Source organism: Capra hircus, chromosome 2, assembly GCF_001704415.2.
Source record: "Capra hircus breed San Clemente chromosome 2, ASM170441v1, whole genome shotgun sequence".
In the NCBI taxonomy this organism is placed as follows: Eukaryota; Metazoa; Chordata; class Mammalia; order Artiodactyla; family Bovidae; genus Capra; species Capra hircus.
Genome location: NC_030809.1, coordinates 102,257,429 through 102,273,696, shown reverse-complemented (window position 1 = coordinate 102,273,696; position 16,268 = coordinate 102,257,429). Strand labels below are relative to the sequence as shown.

General features: G+C 36.7%; 1 protein-coding gene across 2 annotated transcripts in view; it reads left to right on the top strand.

Annotated features, from left to right (window-relative positions):
- The window catches only part of KCNH7 (potassium voltage-gated channel subfamily H member 7), a 528,547-nt gene that overhangs the window by 380,067 nt on the left and 132,212 nt on the right, over nucleotides 1–16,268 (top strand). Inside the window, exons 4-5 of one of the 2 annotated variants that reach the window (XM_013969283.2) lie at nucleotides 5,980–6,408; nucleotides 11,673–11,693. In XM_013969283.2, the coding sequence (XP_013824737.2) occupies nucleotides 5,980–6,408; nucleotides 11,673–11,693 (450 nt within the window). The remainder of the gene's footprint in view (nucleotides 1–5,979; nucleotides 6,409–11,672; nucleotides 11,694–16,268) is intronic. The other variant, XM_013969285.2, reaches the window with a different exon arrangement.

The following is a 16,268-nucleotide window of genomic DNA, read 5'->3' as shown; positions in this document are numbered from 1 at the left end:
ATCAAATTTGATATGTTTCTCTCTCTGATTCAGAGATTAAAATTATATTTCTCTGCACATCCAGAGCCAGTTGGTTGGAGAAAAGTCCCACAGTGATTTTAAGGTTTCCAATTTAAATGCCAGATGTGTGAATACTCTGATTATGGAAAGGTACATTGATATTAATTCATGAATTCTTTTGTGTGATAGTGAAAGTGAAAGTGAAGTCGCTCAGTCGTGTCCAACTCTTTGCGACCCCATGGACTGTAGCCTATCAGGGTCCTTTGTCCGTGGGATTCTCCAGGCAAGAATACTAGAGTGGGTTGCCATTTCCTTCTCCAGGGGATCTTCCCAACCCAGGGATCGAATCCGGGTCTCCCGCATTGCAGGTGGATGCTTTACCATCTGAGCCACCAGGGAAGCTTACTCAGATCATCATTTTTTTCAGACCCTAGACTGACTGTCCTTCCCCATCTGTACCATAGGCACTGTGCCTGACACTCTCCTCAAGGCAGGGACAGATGCAGAAAATATTGGCCCCTGCAGGTACATAGCTCCATCCCTCACTGGGAGTTGTAGTCAAAGGCAGGCACCTGCCTTATCCAAGGTCATGGCCCTTCCCATGGGGATACCTGTAACCAGTGACTAGCTGCAACAGGGAGATACCTGACTTCATTTTGGCATAACTCTGAAGGACAAGTCCAGCTCCACAGCTCCCAAGAGAACAGGCTGAAGTTTTAGCTGCATTTTTGTATCAGTTTAAATAACTTCCTCTGACCAATCCTGTCTTCTTTATTTCCTTTTAGGTGTGTTTCCTGAGGACGCATCCCCAAAACTCTTTTGCACAGTCTGTTTTCACAGATCCAATTAAGATACTTCCCAGCACTCCAAATGCTTTGTGAGGGGAAGTATCTCTGGCTGTGACCTTCACAACCCTGCCCCCAGCCCCGTATGCACACACACATGTCCTCTACGTACCCCACTTTAGTCTCTGGTTTGCGTGACTTCTTGAAAGTAAAATTTTTCCCACTTTTCAGTTTATAATCCAGCTAAGCAGAACCAAGCAAGGGTAATATCTTTTAATTGATATTTAACTTGAGTTTAGTAGTAAAATGATTAAGTAGTCAAAAGTTCTAAGAGTTTGTGGAAATGATATGAAATTAAACCAAGGGAATGGGGAATCTATAACTGTGAGGAAATTCAGTGATTTAGCAATATATTGGGAACTTTTTAGGAATATTTGGGTTTTCTGCAAGAAATGTACTATTTCTAATATTCCTAGGTATAGTCTTAAGTTAGCGTCTTATTTCATGTCAAAATTAGCACAATAGTTTTCTTCCAAATTTTAGATTAGAATCAGCTCTGGCTGAGTGAGGGAGGTGAGGAGAGAGAGACAGAGAAATAATTCAGATTGCTAAAAATCTCTCAATTTGGAAATTTTGATAAAACCATTTCCTAAAGTCCCATTATTACAGGAGATAGGGATAGAAATTTAGCTGTGATCATTGTAATTCTGTGAGAACTATGATTAGCTAAAACTAGATGTAAAGAAACTCAAAAAAGTAAGGAATATTTCTTAAGAGTCAGCTAGTCCTAGAGGATTCTAAGGGAGGTTAGTGGAAGAATTTCAGATGGAGGAGATTTTGTTATTCAACATTTGGGATTATAAAAAATGTGTGTATGCATTTATCTACATTTATTTAGAGGAGAGATTTATGATTCTCAATAGATGGTTGTGTGAATATTTATGGAACAAGAAAGTGTGAAATCTGGGGTAAAACTGAAATTAAATCAAGGGAGCTGCTGTTTTATTTTGATTTTACCACCCTGATTTCCTATTTGACCTGGGGCCAAGTATTTAACATTTTTTCATATATAGATTGAAGTCATAATTATAGGTTTCAAAACAGAAGGACACTGGGAATATCTGTATCTTCTTGGTTGAGATGTAAACAGCTCTTATTTAAGTGTTAATGCAGGGTGTATGAAGATGCAGCTTACAAATTTATATTCAGCAGTTTCATAGAAGGTACATGTCCTGAGAAAGACATTGTCATGATAGTTAATTATAAGTTCATGTATAGTAGAAATATCTCTCTCAAGTGAAAAATGATGCCTTTAAACAAAATTATGTTCATGTCAGTAGTTTATCAATACATATAATTGTTTTAGGGAATGTGTTAAAAGATGTATAACCCCCCCACCCCGATTCTATTATTATTTCAGACCTATTGAACGTTTTAGTAGATAGTAAGCTAATAGTATCTCTTTTAGTTATTCAAATTAGAAAGCAAATATATTAAAATATGGAAGCAACTTACAAGGCGGTTTTTTAGTGTTAAGAATCATAAGATTATACTTATCTATGTTTTATATTTGATGCCTGAAAGTGTTAGCATTGACCAAAATTCTCAACGTTTATTCTTTCCGGATGAACTGAGGTTAGACAACTAAATCTGTAATGCAATATAACATGGTCATATTAACCTAGTGATGCAGAAAAGACCATCTGTACCACCTTGGATATGACTAAACTGTAGGAGCAATCTAAATGCCTTGTGCAGTCATTAATTTAAGAAAGGCAGGGAATTGTTTTTAAATGTGGAGGGTAATGTAATAGATGAAAAATGAATAAAAGTAGGCACTGACCTCAGTGCATTGTAATAAGCTTGCAGAATTGATTTGTAAACTGCTTTATAAGTCAATTCCAAGTGCATTAAAAACTAATCAAATGACTTTGATGCAGTTCACTGATTTTTAACTTGGCAATTTACTTGAGCATATAAAAGTTGTTAGTAGAATTATATAAGAATGCTTGCAAAAGAGATACTGTGATGTACTGTTATTTAATCATATATGCAGACATTGGTTACTGTCACCTACTAATTAATCCAGAGCTTAATGTTGAATGTACCTGAAATTTGTGCACTGTGTCCTGTCTTTTATCAGAAAGATAAATTCTATTTCAATTATATTTGCCACTGTTAACTACTAGCACACAAAACCTAACAGTAAGAATTTAGCCTGCTTAATTCTAATATTTTCTGTAATCAGTATTTTACATAAAATTCACTAGATGATGAGGAGTTTGAAAACACTTCTTTGTATGCTGTAGAATCAGAATGATAGCAATTAATAACCTCTGGAAAAAAGGCGACTTAATTGCATGTGTTGTATCAGGTATAAAGGGCATGATATAAACTTCACCATTTTCATCAGCTATTGGATTCTACTCAGTTATTTTGATGAATATGAGTAAATACAGTTCCAGGACGCTGTGTGTATATGCTAAGTTGCTTGAGTTGTGCCCGACTCTTTTCAATCCTATGGACCATAGCCAGCCAGGCTCTTCTGTCCATGGGATTCTCCAACCAAGAATACTGGAGTTGGTTGCCGTGCCCCGCTCCAGGGGGATCTTCCCAACTCAGGGACTGAACCTGCTTCTCATGTCTCCTGCATTGGCAGGCAGGTTCTTTACCACTAGCACCACCTGGGAAGTCTACTAGGAGGCAAAGATGGTCTACATAAGTTGGTCAGAGCAATTGAATATCCTAGTTTTTCCACAGTCAAAACTGAAGCACATTATCAGTTTAGCATCTGCTGGTGAAAATTCATTTACCATGCTCAAGCATTCTGTTAGAACTGGGATTTGGTGAGCAAAGTAGACAGAGGCCCTGCCTACAGTCCACTAGGGAAGAGAAATGTTAATCAGAAATCAGTAAGTGTACAACTATGAGCTATTGTGAAAATTACAAAGGTGATACTAATAGTTCTGAAGGAAAGAAGAGCTTCCCATAGGAAATGACTTTGGAGCTAAAATCTGAAGGTTGTTTTTATAGATTATATATAACTGAATCACTCAGCTGTACACCTGCAACAGCTGCTACTGCTGCTAAGTGGCTTCAGTCGTGTCCGACTCTGTGCAACCCCATAGACGGCAGCCCACCAGGGTCCCCCGTCCCTGGGATTCTCCAGGCAAGAACACTGGGGTGGGTTGCCATTTTCTTCTCCAATGATGAAAGTGAAAAGTGAAAGTGAAGTCACTCAGTCGTGTCTGACTCTGTGCGACCCCATGGACTGCAGCCTACCAGGCTCCTCCGTCCATAGGATTCTCCAGGCAAGAGTTCTGGAGTGGGGTGCCATTGCCTTTTCCACACTTGAAACTAACACAACATTATTAATCAAAGACTTCCCTGGTGGGTCAGATGGTAAAACGTCTGTCTACAGTGCAGGAGACCTGGGTTCGAGCCCTGGGTTGGGAAGATCCCCTGGAGAAGGAAATGGCAATCCACTCCAGTACTCTTGCCTGGAAAATCCCATGGACAGAGGAGCCTGGTAGGCTACAGTCTATGGGGTCACAGAGTCGGACACGACTGAGCGACTTCACTTTCACTTTCATTAATCAAAGAACCTGCCTGCCAATACAGGAGAGGTAAGAGACAAGTATTTGATCCCTGGGTTGGGAAGATCCCCCAGAGGAGGGCATGGCAACCACTCCAGTATTCTTGCCTGGAGAATCCCATGGACAGAGGAGCCTGGCGGGCTATAGTCCACAGGGTTACAGAGTCCAGACACAACTGAAGTGACTTAGCACACACACATGCATACTCCAGTATAAAATATTTTTTAAGAAGAAAGAAGTGCAACAGATTTCCATAAAAAGAAAATCCTAAAGGATGTACTGAGTAGGAAGAGTGAAAATTATCAAGCACAAGGAAGCCCTGAATCTAAAAGAAGCATAGACCTCTGGAAGAATTATAAAGTTCATATGGCTGGGTCCTAGAAAGGAAAGAGGAAAAATCAAGCTCCAGATAGTAGAGTTAGTATTATCTTCATGCCCAAAGCAAGAACTTACTGGGAGCAGTAAAAGGTTAAGCAACAGTCTATGTGGTCAAAAGTTATTTTTTTTAATATATAATTTTTAAAGGATAGACAATATAATGCAAATATGGAAAATGATATGTATCTTATTGTAGGAAATCTGGTGAACCTTGATTATCTCCACAGAGTGAGAGCAATGGAGATAAAGAGAAGTAAAAACATTAAAAAGATATTCAGGAGGTAAAATGAACACAGCAGATTAATTGGATATGAAGGATGGAGTAAGACGGAATAGTAACTTCTAGAGTAGCACTCATCTCAGGCTTATACAACTAGATGGACTATGATGCCATTCACTGAAAAAAATAGGGGTTGGATTTTACTACCAATAAGTTTATGTGTTTATTAGCTAATATTTTAATGTTTATATTTAGTTGCCCTTCTAAGCATCAGCCATTCTGAGATACATATAACATTCCATGCCATATTCTTAGATATTGGTACAAAAACTAATTAAGGCAAAGAAATTCTTATGTTTACAACCCACTCTGAAACCCAATGTTTTTCAGGAATTCCAAGCAGAATGAGGACCGTTTCATACACAGTTAACTCCACTTTTTCACGTCAACGCTAGGCTAGCAATATCATCCAATATAAATCTTTTAGAATATGTCGGGCCAACTCCTTACTCCAACCTCATTCCCTTTCCTCCACTTCCAATACTGCGGCATCCTCCCCTCCATAGACCTCCCACACACGTGCACTGTAATCTTTCCTGTGTCTGGCCCTTTTACACATAGTATCCCATCCCTTCTTTTTCTTTCTAAACAGTACTCTAATTCTGTTTCCCTTTAAGAAAATGGATGTATAGTGAACATATTTTGTAATTTATTAAAACAAAAAATCATCCAAATAATGCTTTTGTATGAGTGGAGTATATCTAACCATCAGAAACATGGTAAAATCATTTCACTATTTTCTTACAGCTTATGTGATCATTTATATCAGTCCCAGAGACGTTTTCTACCATAAACCACATTCCAACTCTAAATGACTTAAGCATTTGTTAATAACTTTTTACATGCTAGTTAAATATGTGTCAGCAATGTTTATTTGTTTGTTTGAAGGGATATATATCCTTTGTCGTGTAATAATGCTCTTTCCTATCTCCATTTGTAGGGAAACTTTTTGGGTTCAAATTCCCTGGTCTGAGAGTTCTCACTTACAGAAAGCAGTCCTTACCACAGGAAGATCCTGATGTGGTAGTGATTGAGTCATCTAAACACAGCGACGACTCCGTAGCCATGAAGCACTTGAAGTCTCCAACAAAAGAAAGCTGCAGCCCCTCGGAAGCAGATGATACAAAAGCTTTGATACAGCCCAGCAAATGTTCCCCCTTGGTGAATATCTCTGGACCTCTTGACCATTCCTCTCCTAAAAGGCAATGGGACCGACTCTACCCTGACATGCTGCAGTCAAGTTCCCAGCTGACTCATTCCAGATCAAAGGAAAGCCTTTGTAGTATACGGAGGGCTTCCTCAGTTCATGATATAGAAGGATTCAGTGTCCATCCCAAGAACATATTTAGAGACCGACACGCCAGTGAAGGTATGTTAGTAATTTTTTTAATATGGAAACTTATATTAAAGGGTAAGGAAAGGTAATTTCTGTACTGTGTTTAATTTCAACATTAATCCTTATATTGTGAAAAAGAAATGTGAGTAGAATCTATTAAAAATATCAGTTCTACAGAATTGTTACTGATTTCCTCCTTGAATCCTAGTGACTTTTTTTTTTCTGGCCTCTTTATCTGAGGTAGAATGATAACTATTATCTACTTACTTTATGGAGTGTTAAATAACTAATGCTTAACATAAGATCTGTTTAGGTGATAACACTATCATCTCAAACATAATACATTGTGCTGCATTTAGTAAATAGTCAAGAACTGGTCAAAAAGATCACTGGTGCGCGATCATAGGACTATTTTACTGACCAGCTCTTTCTGAAAGGAAAAGGTGTATGAAATGTGATATACTGAGTGATAAGAAAGCTATACACTAACTGGGGGTAGGGAGGAGATAGGAAGGGGGAAGGAGCTCAACCAAAAGCAACATGAAATGCAAAGTCAAAATTCATTATTTCTGCCCTCTTCAGGACAAAAAAAAAAAAAAAAACTCATCATTAACATGATAATGATAACATTTGTTGAGTATTTACATGTGTGAGGTGCACACATTAACATTAACTCATTTAATTCTTATAATAACCTTATGAATTAAAATCTATTATTAAGTCCAGGATTTAATAGATGAGGAAACTAAGACTTAGAGGCATTCCTGGTGGCTCAAGAATCTGCCAGCCAATGCAGGAGACAAAACAGACTAGGGTTCAATCCCTGCATCAGGATGTCAGGAAGCTTCCCTGGAGGAGGGCATGGCAATTCACTCCAGTATTCTTACTTGGAGAATCTCATGGACAGAGGAGCCAAGGGGTTGCAAAGAGTTGAACACAACTGAAGTGACTTAGCATACAAGGCTTAGATATGTTACATAAATATCTGGTCCTAGGTTATGAAGTGCCAGAAAGTGTTAGTCTCTCAGTCATGCCTGACGCTTTGCAGCCCCATGGACTGTAGCCTGTCAGCCTCTTCTGTCCATGGAATTCTTCAAGCAAGAACACTGGAGTGGGTACCCATTCCCTTCTCTAGGAGATCTTCCCGACCCAAGGACCGAACCCAGTTCTCCTGCATTGCAGGCTCATTCTTCACCATCTGAGCCACCAGGGAAGCCCTTTCAAACCCAGGACTGGTCGCAAGAATCCACAATCCATCCATTCAATGTTGTTCTTTGATGCATGCTTCACGAAACCTACTGCAAGGAAATGTTGACTCACTGAAACTTCTCCAGGGAGGTCCAAGGTTCAGGGTACCTGTCATGATCTGTGCATGTGTTGGAAAAAATTTCCAGACAGGAGGCAAAATGAGAGGAGAATAAAGTTTATTAGAGTGGAAGACACTGTTAGAACAGTGGCTGGCTCAAGGGAAAGACAAACCCTTTCACAGCTGGGCAGCCAATTTTTGTAGTCTCAAGGCAGATAAAGTTTCTACTGCAATGGTGGCATTAGGTGATTGGCCAAGATGATATAAGGCGAATAATAGGATAGGTACTTTACCTAACTTGGAGTCAGGGAACTGGCTGGTTTCGATCCAGAGACTCATGGCAACAGTTCCTTGGTCAGTTCCAGAGATTTTTAACCTCTGACTTTGGTACAGGGCTCCACACCTGTGACCTTGGTACAGGGCTCCACACCTCTGACCTTGGTATAGGGCTCCACACCTCTGACCTTGGTATAGGGCTCCACAGTACCCATTGCATGGATATATCAGTCTCACTTTCTACAGATTTGGGTTCTGGAGAGGCCCACTGTCCTCTCTGTGGTATTTATTCCTGTGACCACCTGTCATCATCCATGCTGCTGCTGGTTTTCTTTTTAAAACATAAATCTGATCATGGAGCTCCTTAGTGTAGGGTACTAGACACTTATCCAGCTGTCCATAGTTTTTTCAAGCTTCATTTCTAGCCCCTGCAAGATCTCCTCCCCTTCTATATACTCAATTCTAAACCTGCACAAAAATAATCACCTTTTCCCAAAAATATCTCATGCATTTTCTTCCTTCATCGTTTTGTTCTGCTGGGAATACTCACGCGCACTTTGTCCCTCCTCACACTACTACTCATAGCCATAAGGACCCGTTTCTCCTTTCCAAACCAGAATCAAATGGTTTCATACCTAAAAGTGTGTAAAACAGTGTTTACATATATGATAGCATTTCTTATTATTATTTCTTATTATTCTACATTTATTCCACATTTTATGTCTTTCGATGCTATTAGATATACACACAGATGATGATGTTGTTGAGACCTTCTCTAGGACTGAACTTCTAGCATGGTTGTCTCCATGGCTTCGGTTTCAAGCAGTCACCTATTTTGCAGGAAGAACTCAATAAGCATTGATGTGACTTTAAGAGCATCGTGCTCATGAATTTTGTTACAGAAGCATACACATCAGGCAATAATGAGTTATCTATTCATTAGTACTCTGCAATTTAAGCAAAAATCATAGGATTGAATCATGTGAGGGATCTCTATTTAAAGAGTGCAGTGAAGTAGAGAAGACAGAAGAGGTGAAAGAAAATGAATTAACAAGAAAAAGCTCAAAGAGAGATAAATCAGTATCACAGAAATAAAAAGAACAGTTTTCTGTAAGATGGATTTGATATGGTACAAGAGCAATTAGCACATCAGTTTTATTCTGTTGCCCAAAGAATGTCAGAAGGAAAAGGAAAATAAAGTCAAGAACAATTTTCAAACCAGATCATTGTCTAAAACTCTGTACCATCTAGTCACATCATGCTATCTCCTAACTAAAAGAAACTTCTGAAATTTAATCTTTAAGCAATAGATCCTATAGCTGAATAGCAGTAAATCCAATATAGTAATTCAAATGGCCAACATATATTTTAGTCAGTCCCACTTAGTGTAGTCTTCTTTAGCAAACGTACTGACTTTTCAGAGACTGGCCTTATTGCCTAGAACCTGAGTTACAGTGCAATAACATTCAGAAACAATATTAAATGATGCATATTCAGTGCATGGTACAGACTTAACCTGTGTTTTGACAGCAGTACTAAGTTAGATCAGATTTCATGATTTAACTTTATTGTTTTCAATTTTATGTAGTCTTCATTTAGCACACACTTACTGATGCAATTATGGGAAAAGGATGTGTTAGTATTTTGGGTTTCTCAGTTCAGGTTCTATTTATGGACAGGAGGGACAATTGAGATCATCCTCAATTTTCTTCTCCCACCCAAGCTATGTTATTTTCAAAAACTGTATCATTTTTTTACAGATGCTAAAGTCGGCTTCTGACTACCAATTGATAATTCAGAAGGTATTTTGTACTTCACCATTAGAGCAATTTTAGATACAAAACCTCTCTTTAGTATAGAAGAAACTACAGTTCCTAAAGCTACGTAATTTAATATGCTTTAGAAACTGAGGCACTGATAGGGAAGATGGAAAGCTTTCAAAACTGATTTTAATTTTATGACTATATAATTATTTAATGGTTTCAATTGTTGTCTCTTCACTCAAGAAGAAAATTCCCTCCTATATAGGTTATTGTATAGAACTTGAAATAATTTGCAAATATATCTGTGCATATTATTTTACATTATCTTTTCACCTAATCTAAATTACCAAATACCTTAGAACCATAGTTCTCAAACCATTTGTGGTGAAGGACCAGAAGTTTTTGTTTTTGTTTTCCTATCTACCACATACCAACCAATATATTTGCAAATACAGTAACAATGTGCTATATAGAAAATGAAATTTTAAAAAATAGACATAAAAATATAAGCTCCAATTCTTGTATTATTAAACTGAACAGATATAAAATTATTCTGTCAAACTGCTACAAGACTCTAAATGCTTACTCTAATTTTTGCACTTATACTGTCATGGAGGAATAACAAGCACCAGCGCAAAGACCACATGCTTTGTTTCAGAATGTCAATGCAGCATTAACTGCATAGTATCACTTTGGGGCAGTTGTCTTTGGAACTTACAGTTCTTTACATGTAATTTCCAGGTTGATGAATAGAGTTATAATGTTTAACTACTTGCTCGCAAGCAGTTATTACTTTCCTAATGATTGTTAAGCCCAGCTTCTGATGGAGATAATTAATTCCTTGTAATCAAAGTCTCTTCCATTAGCCCTATTTGCTTCTTATAGTCCCTCAAAGAGGGTAGAGCATTGACATATAAGGTCACTATTTTATTTGTGCATCTCTGTGTGAGATAATGTTTATGACAGCAATTCAGCATACCACACTATTGAAATTGCTTCAGTTGTTGAATTTGAAACAATTATGATATATCTCAAGATTTTAAATATGAATAGCATTAGCATATGTGTTGGCAACATATTTTTCAAATCTTGGTTATATTTGAAAGTTTCTAACATGATGTCATTAATATTAAGCTTCTTTGTTTCAAAACTAGTAATGAATATTTTTGTTAGTAGCAATATGTAACAGTGTCAGATTGCTAATCTCAAAATAAATCTGAAAACACTCCATTTTGATATTTGAAAACAAACCTATTATAAACAAATTTCCTAAAAATTCTAGGTATTACACTAAGTGTATTGTGGACAGCATACATTTTTAAATCTCACATTACCTTTAAACAGTAGAATCTTTCACTGATTTCTTATAATTATTTTTGCCTAAGAATGGCTCTTACAGTGCTGCTTCATATTTTCAAAATATACATTGAAGAGCATTTGTGAGATGGATTGTTCATAAAATTGTGATTAATAATTCAAGTTGGTTTATTAAACCGTTGTTTTAGCACCATTTTTTATTAACACACTAGTTTAGTTTATAATGAAAAACATTACTTAACATACAAAATGCTGTGTAGTTCTTTGTAAGTGGTGGCTGAACCTACACTAAAATTGACTTCTGACAATGTTGAAAGTTTTTATCCCAACAGTAGGCATATAGATATGGCTTTCTCCAAATAGTCATAATTATAATATCTGGATCTTGAAATCCATTGAAATTAAGTGAGATTAATGTTTCACATATTTGAACACAGATGCTTATGATGGCAGATATTATTTTTAGCATATGCATCTTACTTGGTTGAAGAATACAGAATGTTAATTTCAAAGATACATTTTCAATCATTGCATCCTATTTTCTCTGATTGTTGTTACAGAGGTTATTCAGTGCATATAACATAATTGTAGTCTTCATATTTCTCTCTTTTTTTTTTCCTACGTGCTCAAAACAGACAATGGTCGCAATATTAAAGGTAATGTATGAACTCAAGTTTCATCATCTGATGCTTAAATTGCCCCCTTACTCGGCATGTTAACTTGCCTGCTGTATGCCCTGTTCAATGCAACATCATGCTGCCCTTAGTGAGTCCAGCTGCCTGGTGGAGACATCATGGCTTGATTTTGGTGGAGATGTTGTTACTTTCTCAACTGTGTCACCAAAATGATTAAGAACTCTTTTTTCCTGCAAAGAGTATAAGCCTAGGTTGACAATGAAGACTCACTAAATATTTGAATAATTTGGAAAGAAGCAAATATTAAGCTAAATATATTTTAGCCAAAAAAAATCTTTTTTGAGTACCAGATTAAATAAAATAAACAAAGTGCTACATGACAGCATCACTTCACTTGTTCCTCTTTTGTTTCCTTAACACTAGTTTCACGTTCCTGGATGGCAGGGGGTATGGTTTTAAGCTTACTGTAGTAGTAAACTGTATATGCATGATAGTCATTTCCTATTTTTCTATATAACATTTCAATCATTTTTAATTGTGTCCTATATAAGTCTGAAATCACTAGCATGACCTAAAGCTAATGTAGGTTTAACTGGGCAATACCTGTGAATAAACCTGGATCTGACTAAAAATAGAAAATTCACTTCAGTTTTTCTACTCTATTTTACTAGATACAAAAACCACAAAGTATAAAAATCTCATTATTCTTATCCAGTTGAAAACTTGTGGAACTCAGTCCTGTAGCATACGCTATGCATGCTGCCGTGGGCGTCCGTATGGTGACGGCTGCTCATCTCTGCATGTGTGTTGCATGGACACGTCTCCGTCAGTGACCATCGTTACTTAGAGTTCACTGTTTTGGCCTCTTCCGTGTGTCCCTTTACTCTGATCACTGTGAAGTTTTGTAGATTGATTGCTCAAATGCTTCCCTAACTAATTCAGAGCTGGTGATGATTATGAATTCAGAGCACTAGAAACTAAAGATGTTTGCTCATCAGCATCCCAGGTAATTTGAAAATAAGAGAAATCATGGCAGCTTCTGTCCATCCTAACTTTATTTTCTAAGTATTTCAAAAAGGGTCTGTGCAGGTGACCTCCAATTACAGGATGGAATTTCGTATATGTCATTATTTTATCCTTGGCCTTTCCACTGAGATTTCTAAAAGGGAGCAAATTAGTGTCAGCTGTAGGTAGTGATTTGAGTTGATGTAATTCAGAACGTAACCTCAAAACACAGAGTACAGAACAGCTCATGGCAACTGGCCTGTGTGAAACATGACTGGCTTTAGCATTTAGCAATTAACAATAAATTATTAGACATTAATTTTCTAGTGATGTTTAAATGCAGTGAGAAACAAATATAATTTTCCTCAGTAAACAGGAAATTGAGCTTACTAATTTTCAGACTAGTGGTTCATATAGTTTTCATGTCATTCAAGCTACATTAATTCATTTTTTCCTTATAGATCAAGCCGTTTAATCTCTAACCCATTCCTTCAGTCCTCCATTTCTTAATAGAAACACTGTTTGAATAAAAACAAATCATAAAAGTCAGAATTTGGAATTGGGAAACTAACTCACTCTAGAAAGTTTTCACATATTAATATTTATAAAGTTAAAAGATAAAACATGAGCAATTTAATAAAATTTAATGTAAATGTGCCCTCCAGTGTCTTTATTATTTGTTCAGGCTCTGATTTTGAAAACTATTTAAAAATATTTAAGTGCCTGGCTCTTTGAGATTTTCACAGAATAATTAATATGCTAATTAGCCACAGGACAATGCATAAAAAGCGTGCCTTTAAAAAATGTTTAGGCCTTGTTACTAAACCATATTTAAATGAAAATTTTAAAAAATAAAAAATTCCATACATCTTTGTATGCAAATACATAATTATACTTTTTTTCTATATTGACTTAACCAAAAATAATTTCCTTAACAAACTAAAATAAATGATTTAGAAATGTGCTTGGAAGGCCTTCAGGATCATCTAGTTTATTCCCCTTAGGCAAGAATATTGGTGAAATATCTTGCACAGGTGGTAGAAGCATCTTTATCTCTAGAGGATCCTATTCTTTAACTTTCTCGGAAAATCTATTTTTCCTGCCTATACAAAAGCTAATTTAAATCCTTCTTGCTGAAATGTAATTGTTTTCCCTTCATCTGTCCTGAGTGGACTGAGATACGAGCTGGTTACTCCTATTCTTTATGTAACATCACAGTGTAAAAACAGCAAATTGGTATTCAAATCTTTTCTGCTAAAATGGAATAATTTCCATTTTACCGTTTTTCTTAGGATCAATTTTGTTTTCCTTTAATAAATTCCCTCAACACTCTGACTTTGAAGTAAGACTTCAGAGTGTACAAAAGTATAACCCATTATCAAAGAGTGAAAAAGCTAATTCGAATAAATTGCACATGCTGCTTACATGTATGTGTGAATGTGTACATCATATATTTAAACAATTTTTCTAATATACGAAAGATGAACTCAATTCTAGTGGTTATTCTATTTATTCTACTTCCGAAGTCACCATAAAACTTAATCCCACTTACACCACTTAGTAAGTCATTTTAAAAAGTCATTTAAAAGTCATTTTAAAAGTCATTTTAAAAAGCTCTCTATAGCTTCCACCTCTTCATTATCCCAAGTAATTCTATACTCCGCTGACAATGGTATGTTCAATTTCTAAGTCATCTATGAATCTAGCATATGAGTCCTTTCCCCTCCCCTCTAATCACAAAAGCTATCAGATACACAAAGGAAATCAACCGATCTAATATAACTTTTATCTCATATGCTACGTTGGCTGTTACCAAGTGTTTGTGATCTTACAAGAATTTGCAAATTGATTTTCAGTTGTGGCAGTTTTCTTCTGTAAAGTGTATGTCATGCACAGAACCAAACAATATGGATATTGATTACAAATAATTTGGTGAATAATTCTGATATATTTTTAATGTCAAGCTGGTTATCTTATGCTCATTGACAGTGGTCATTTACAAAACCCGATTACTAAACACTACATTCACATTTTCTTTAATGTTAAGCCACTTCAGCAATTTAGGTTTTATTAAACTTTAGCCAAATAAACTCATGCTGTAAGAAATACTGTATGAAGATGATTTGAAAACAGTCTTAATCTTTCTGGTTTCCTTTTCTGTTCCCTTTGGCTCTCAAGAGCAATAATCTTCTTTTTTTTTTTAATAGCATTATTTTTTTAAAAGTTTATCAGAAATCCAGCAGCATCTTGAGGACAATATATTCTCCTTCAGCATCTTGTGTACATATGTGTGCTAGTTGCTTAGTGGGGTTGTTTAATTCAGTCAACCCCATGGACTGGAGCCCACCAGGCTCCTCTGTCTGTGGTTTCTCCAGGCAAGAACACTGGAGTGAGTTGTCATTTCCTTCTCCATTAGCATCTTGTAACTCATGATAAATTCAAATAACCTCATCATAAAAATTTTAAATACCTTTAATCTAAAATTCTTCCCAGATGTTGCTTTAGCCTGTAGCTTAATCTTTAAATGCAGGATACTTCTTTGTAGCTGGAACCTGGCTTATTTTATATGTAATCAGCCACTTGTGATATATATGATCTTGATCCAGCTGTTAGTTTAGTCTTTTTCTATGATCCAATGGATGTTGGCAATTTTATCTCAGGTTCCTCTGCCTTTTCTAAGTCCAGCTCGTACATTTGGAGTTCTTGATTCACGTACTCTTGAAGCCTGGCTTGAAGGATTTTGAGCATTACCTTGCTAGTTTGTGAGATGAGGGCAATTGTGCAGTAGTTTGAACATTCTTTAGCATTGCCCTTCTTTGGGATTGGAATGAAAACTGACATTTTCCAGTCCTGCGGCCACTGCCAATTTTTCCAAGTTTTCTGGCATATTGAGTGAAGCATTTTAACAGCATCATCTTTTAGGATTTGAAATAGCTGAGCTGGAATTCCATCACCTCCACTAGCTTTGTTTGTAGTGATGCTTCCTAAGGACCACTTGACTTGACACTCCAGGATGTCTGACTCTAGGTGAGTTTAGTCTTCATGGTCTCCTGTTTTCCATATCCTACTAGAATATTGGAAAATTGTCTGTTCATCCATTTTGCAAATGTTTCTCTAAAAATTGTCAAGTCCTCCTAAATACTTTTGGGCTTTATTATTTTCTGTTGAATCTAGTGTGTGCATATGTGGTCACTCAGTGGTGTCTGACTCTTTGCAGCCCCGTGTGCTGTACCCCTCCAGGCTCCTCTTTCCATGAGATTTCCCAGGCAAGAATACTGGAATGGGTTGCCATTTCCTTGTCCAGGGAATCTTCCTGACCCAGAGATCCAACCGGTGTCTCCTGGGTCTCCTTCATTGGCAGGCAGATTCTTTACCATGAGCCACCCTTGAATCCCCATTACATCTACTATTTCCCTTTATTTCTGCGCATCTATTTTCTTTAAATTCATTTACTTTGTTTTACAGGTTATTCTCCTTTCTTTCATTAGCATTTTAAATGCCATCTGTTTATGATTACTCTCAGGGAGGCTTCCTTTCACCTTTAAATCCTCAACCAAGGCCTCTCTTAATATAGACCTAGGAGGTAGGAAG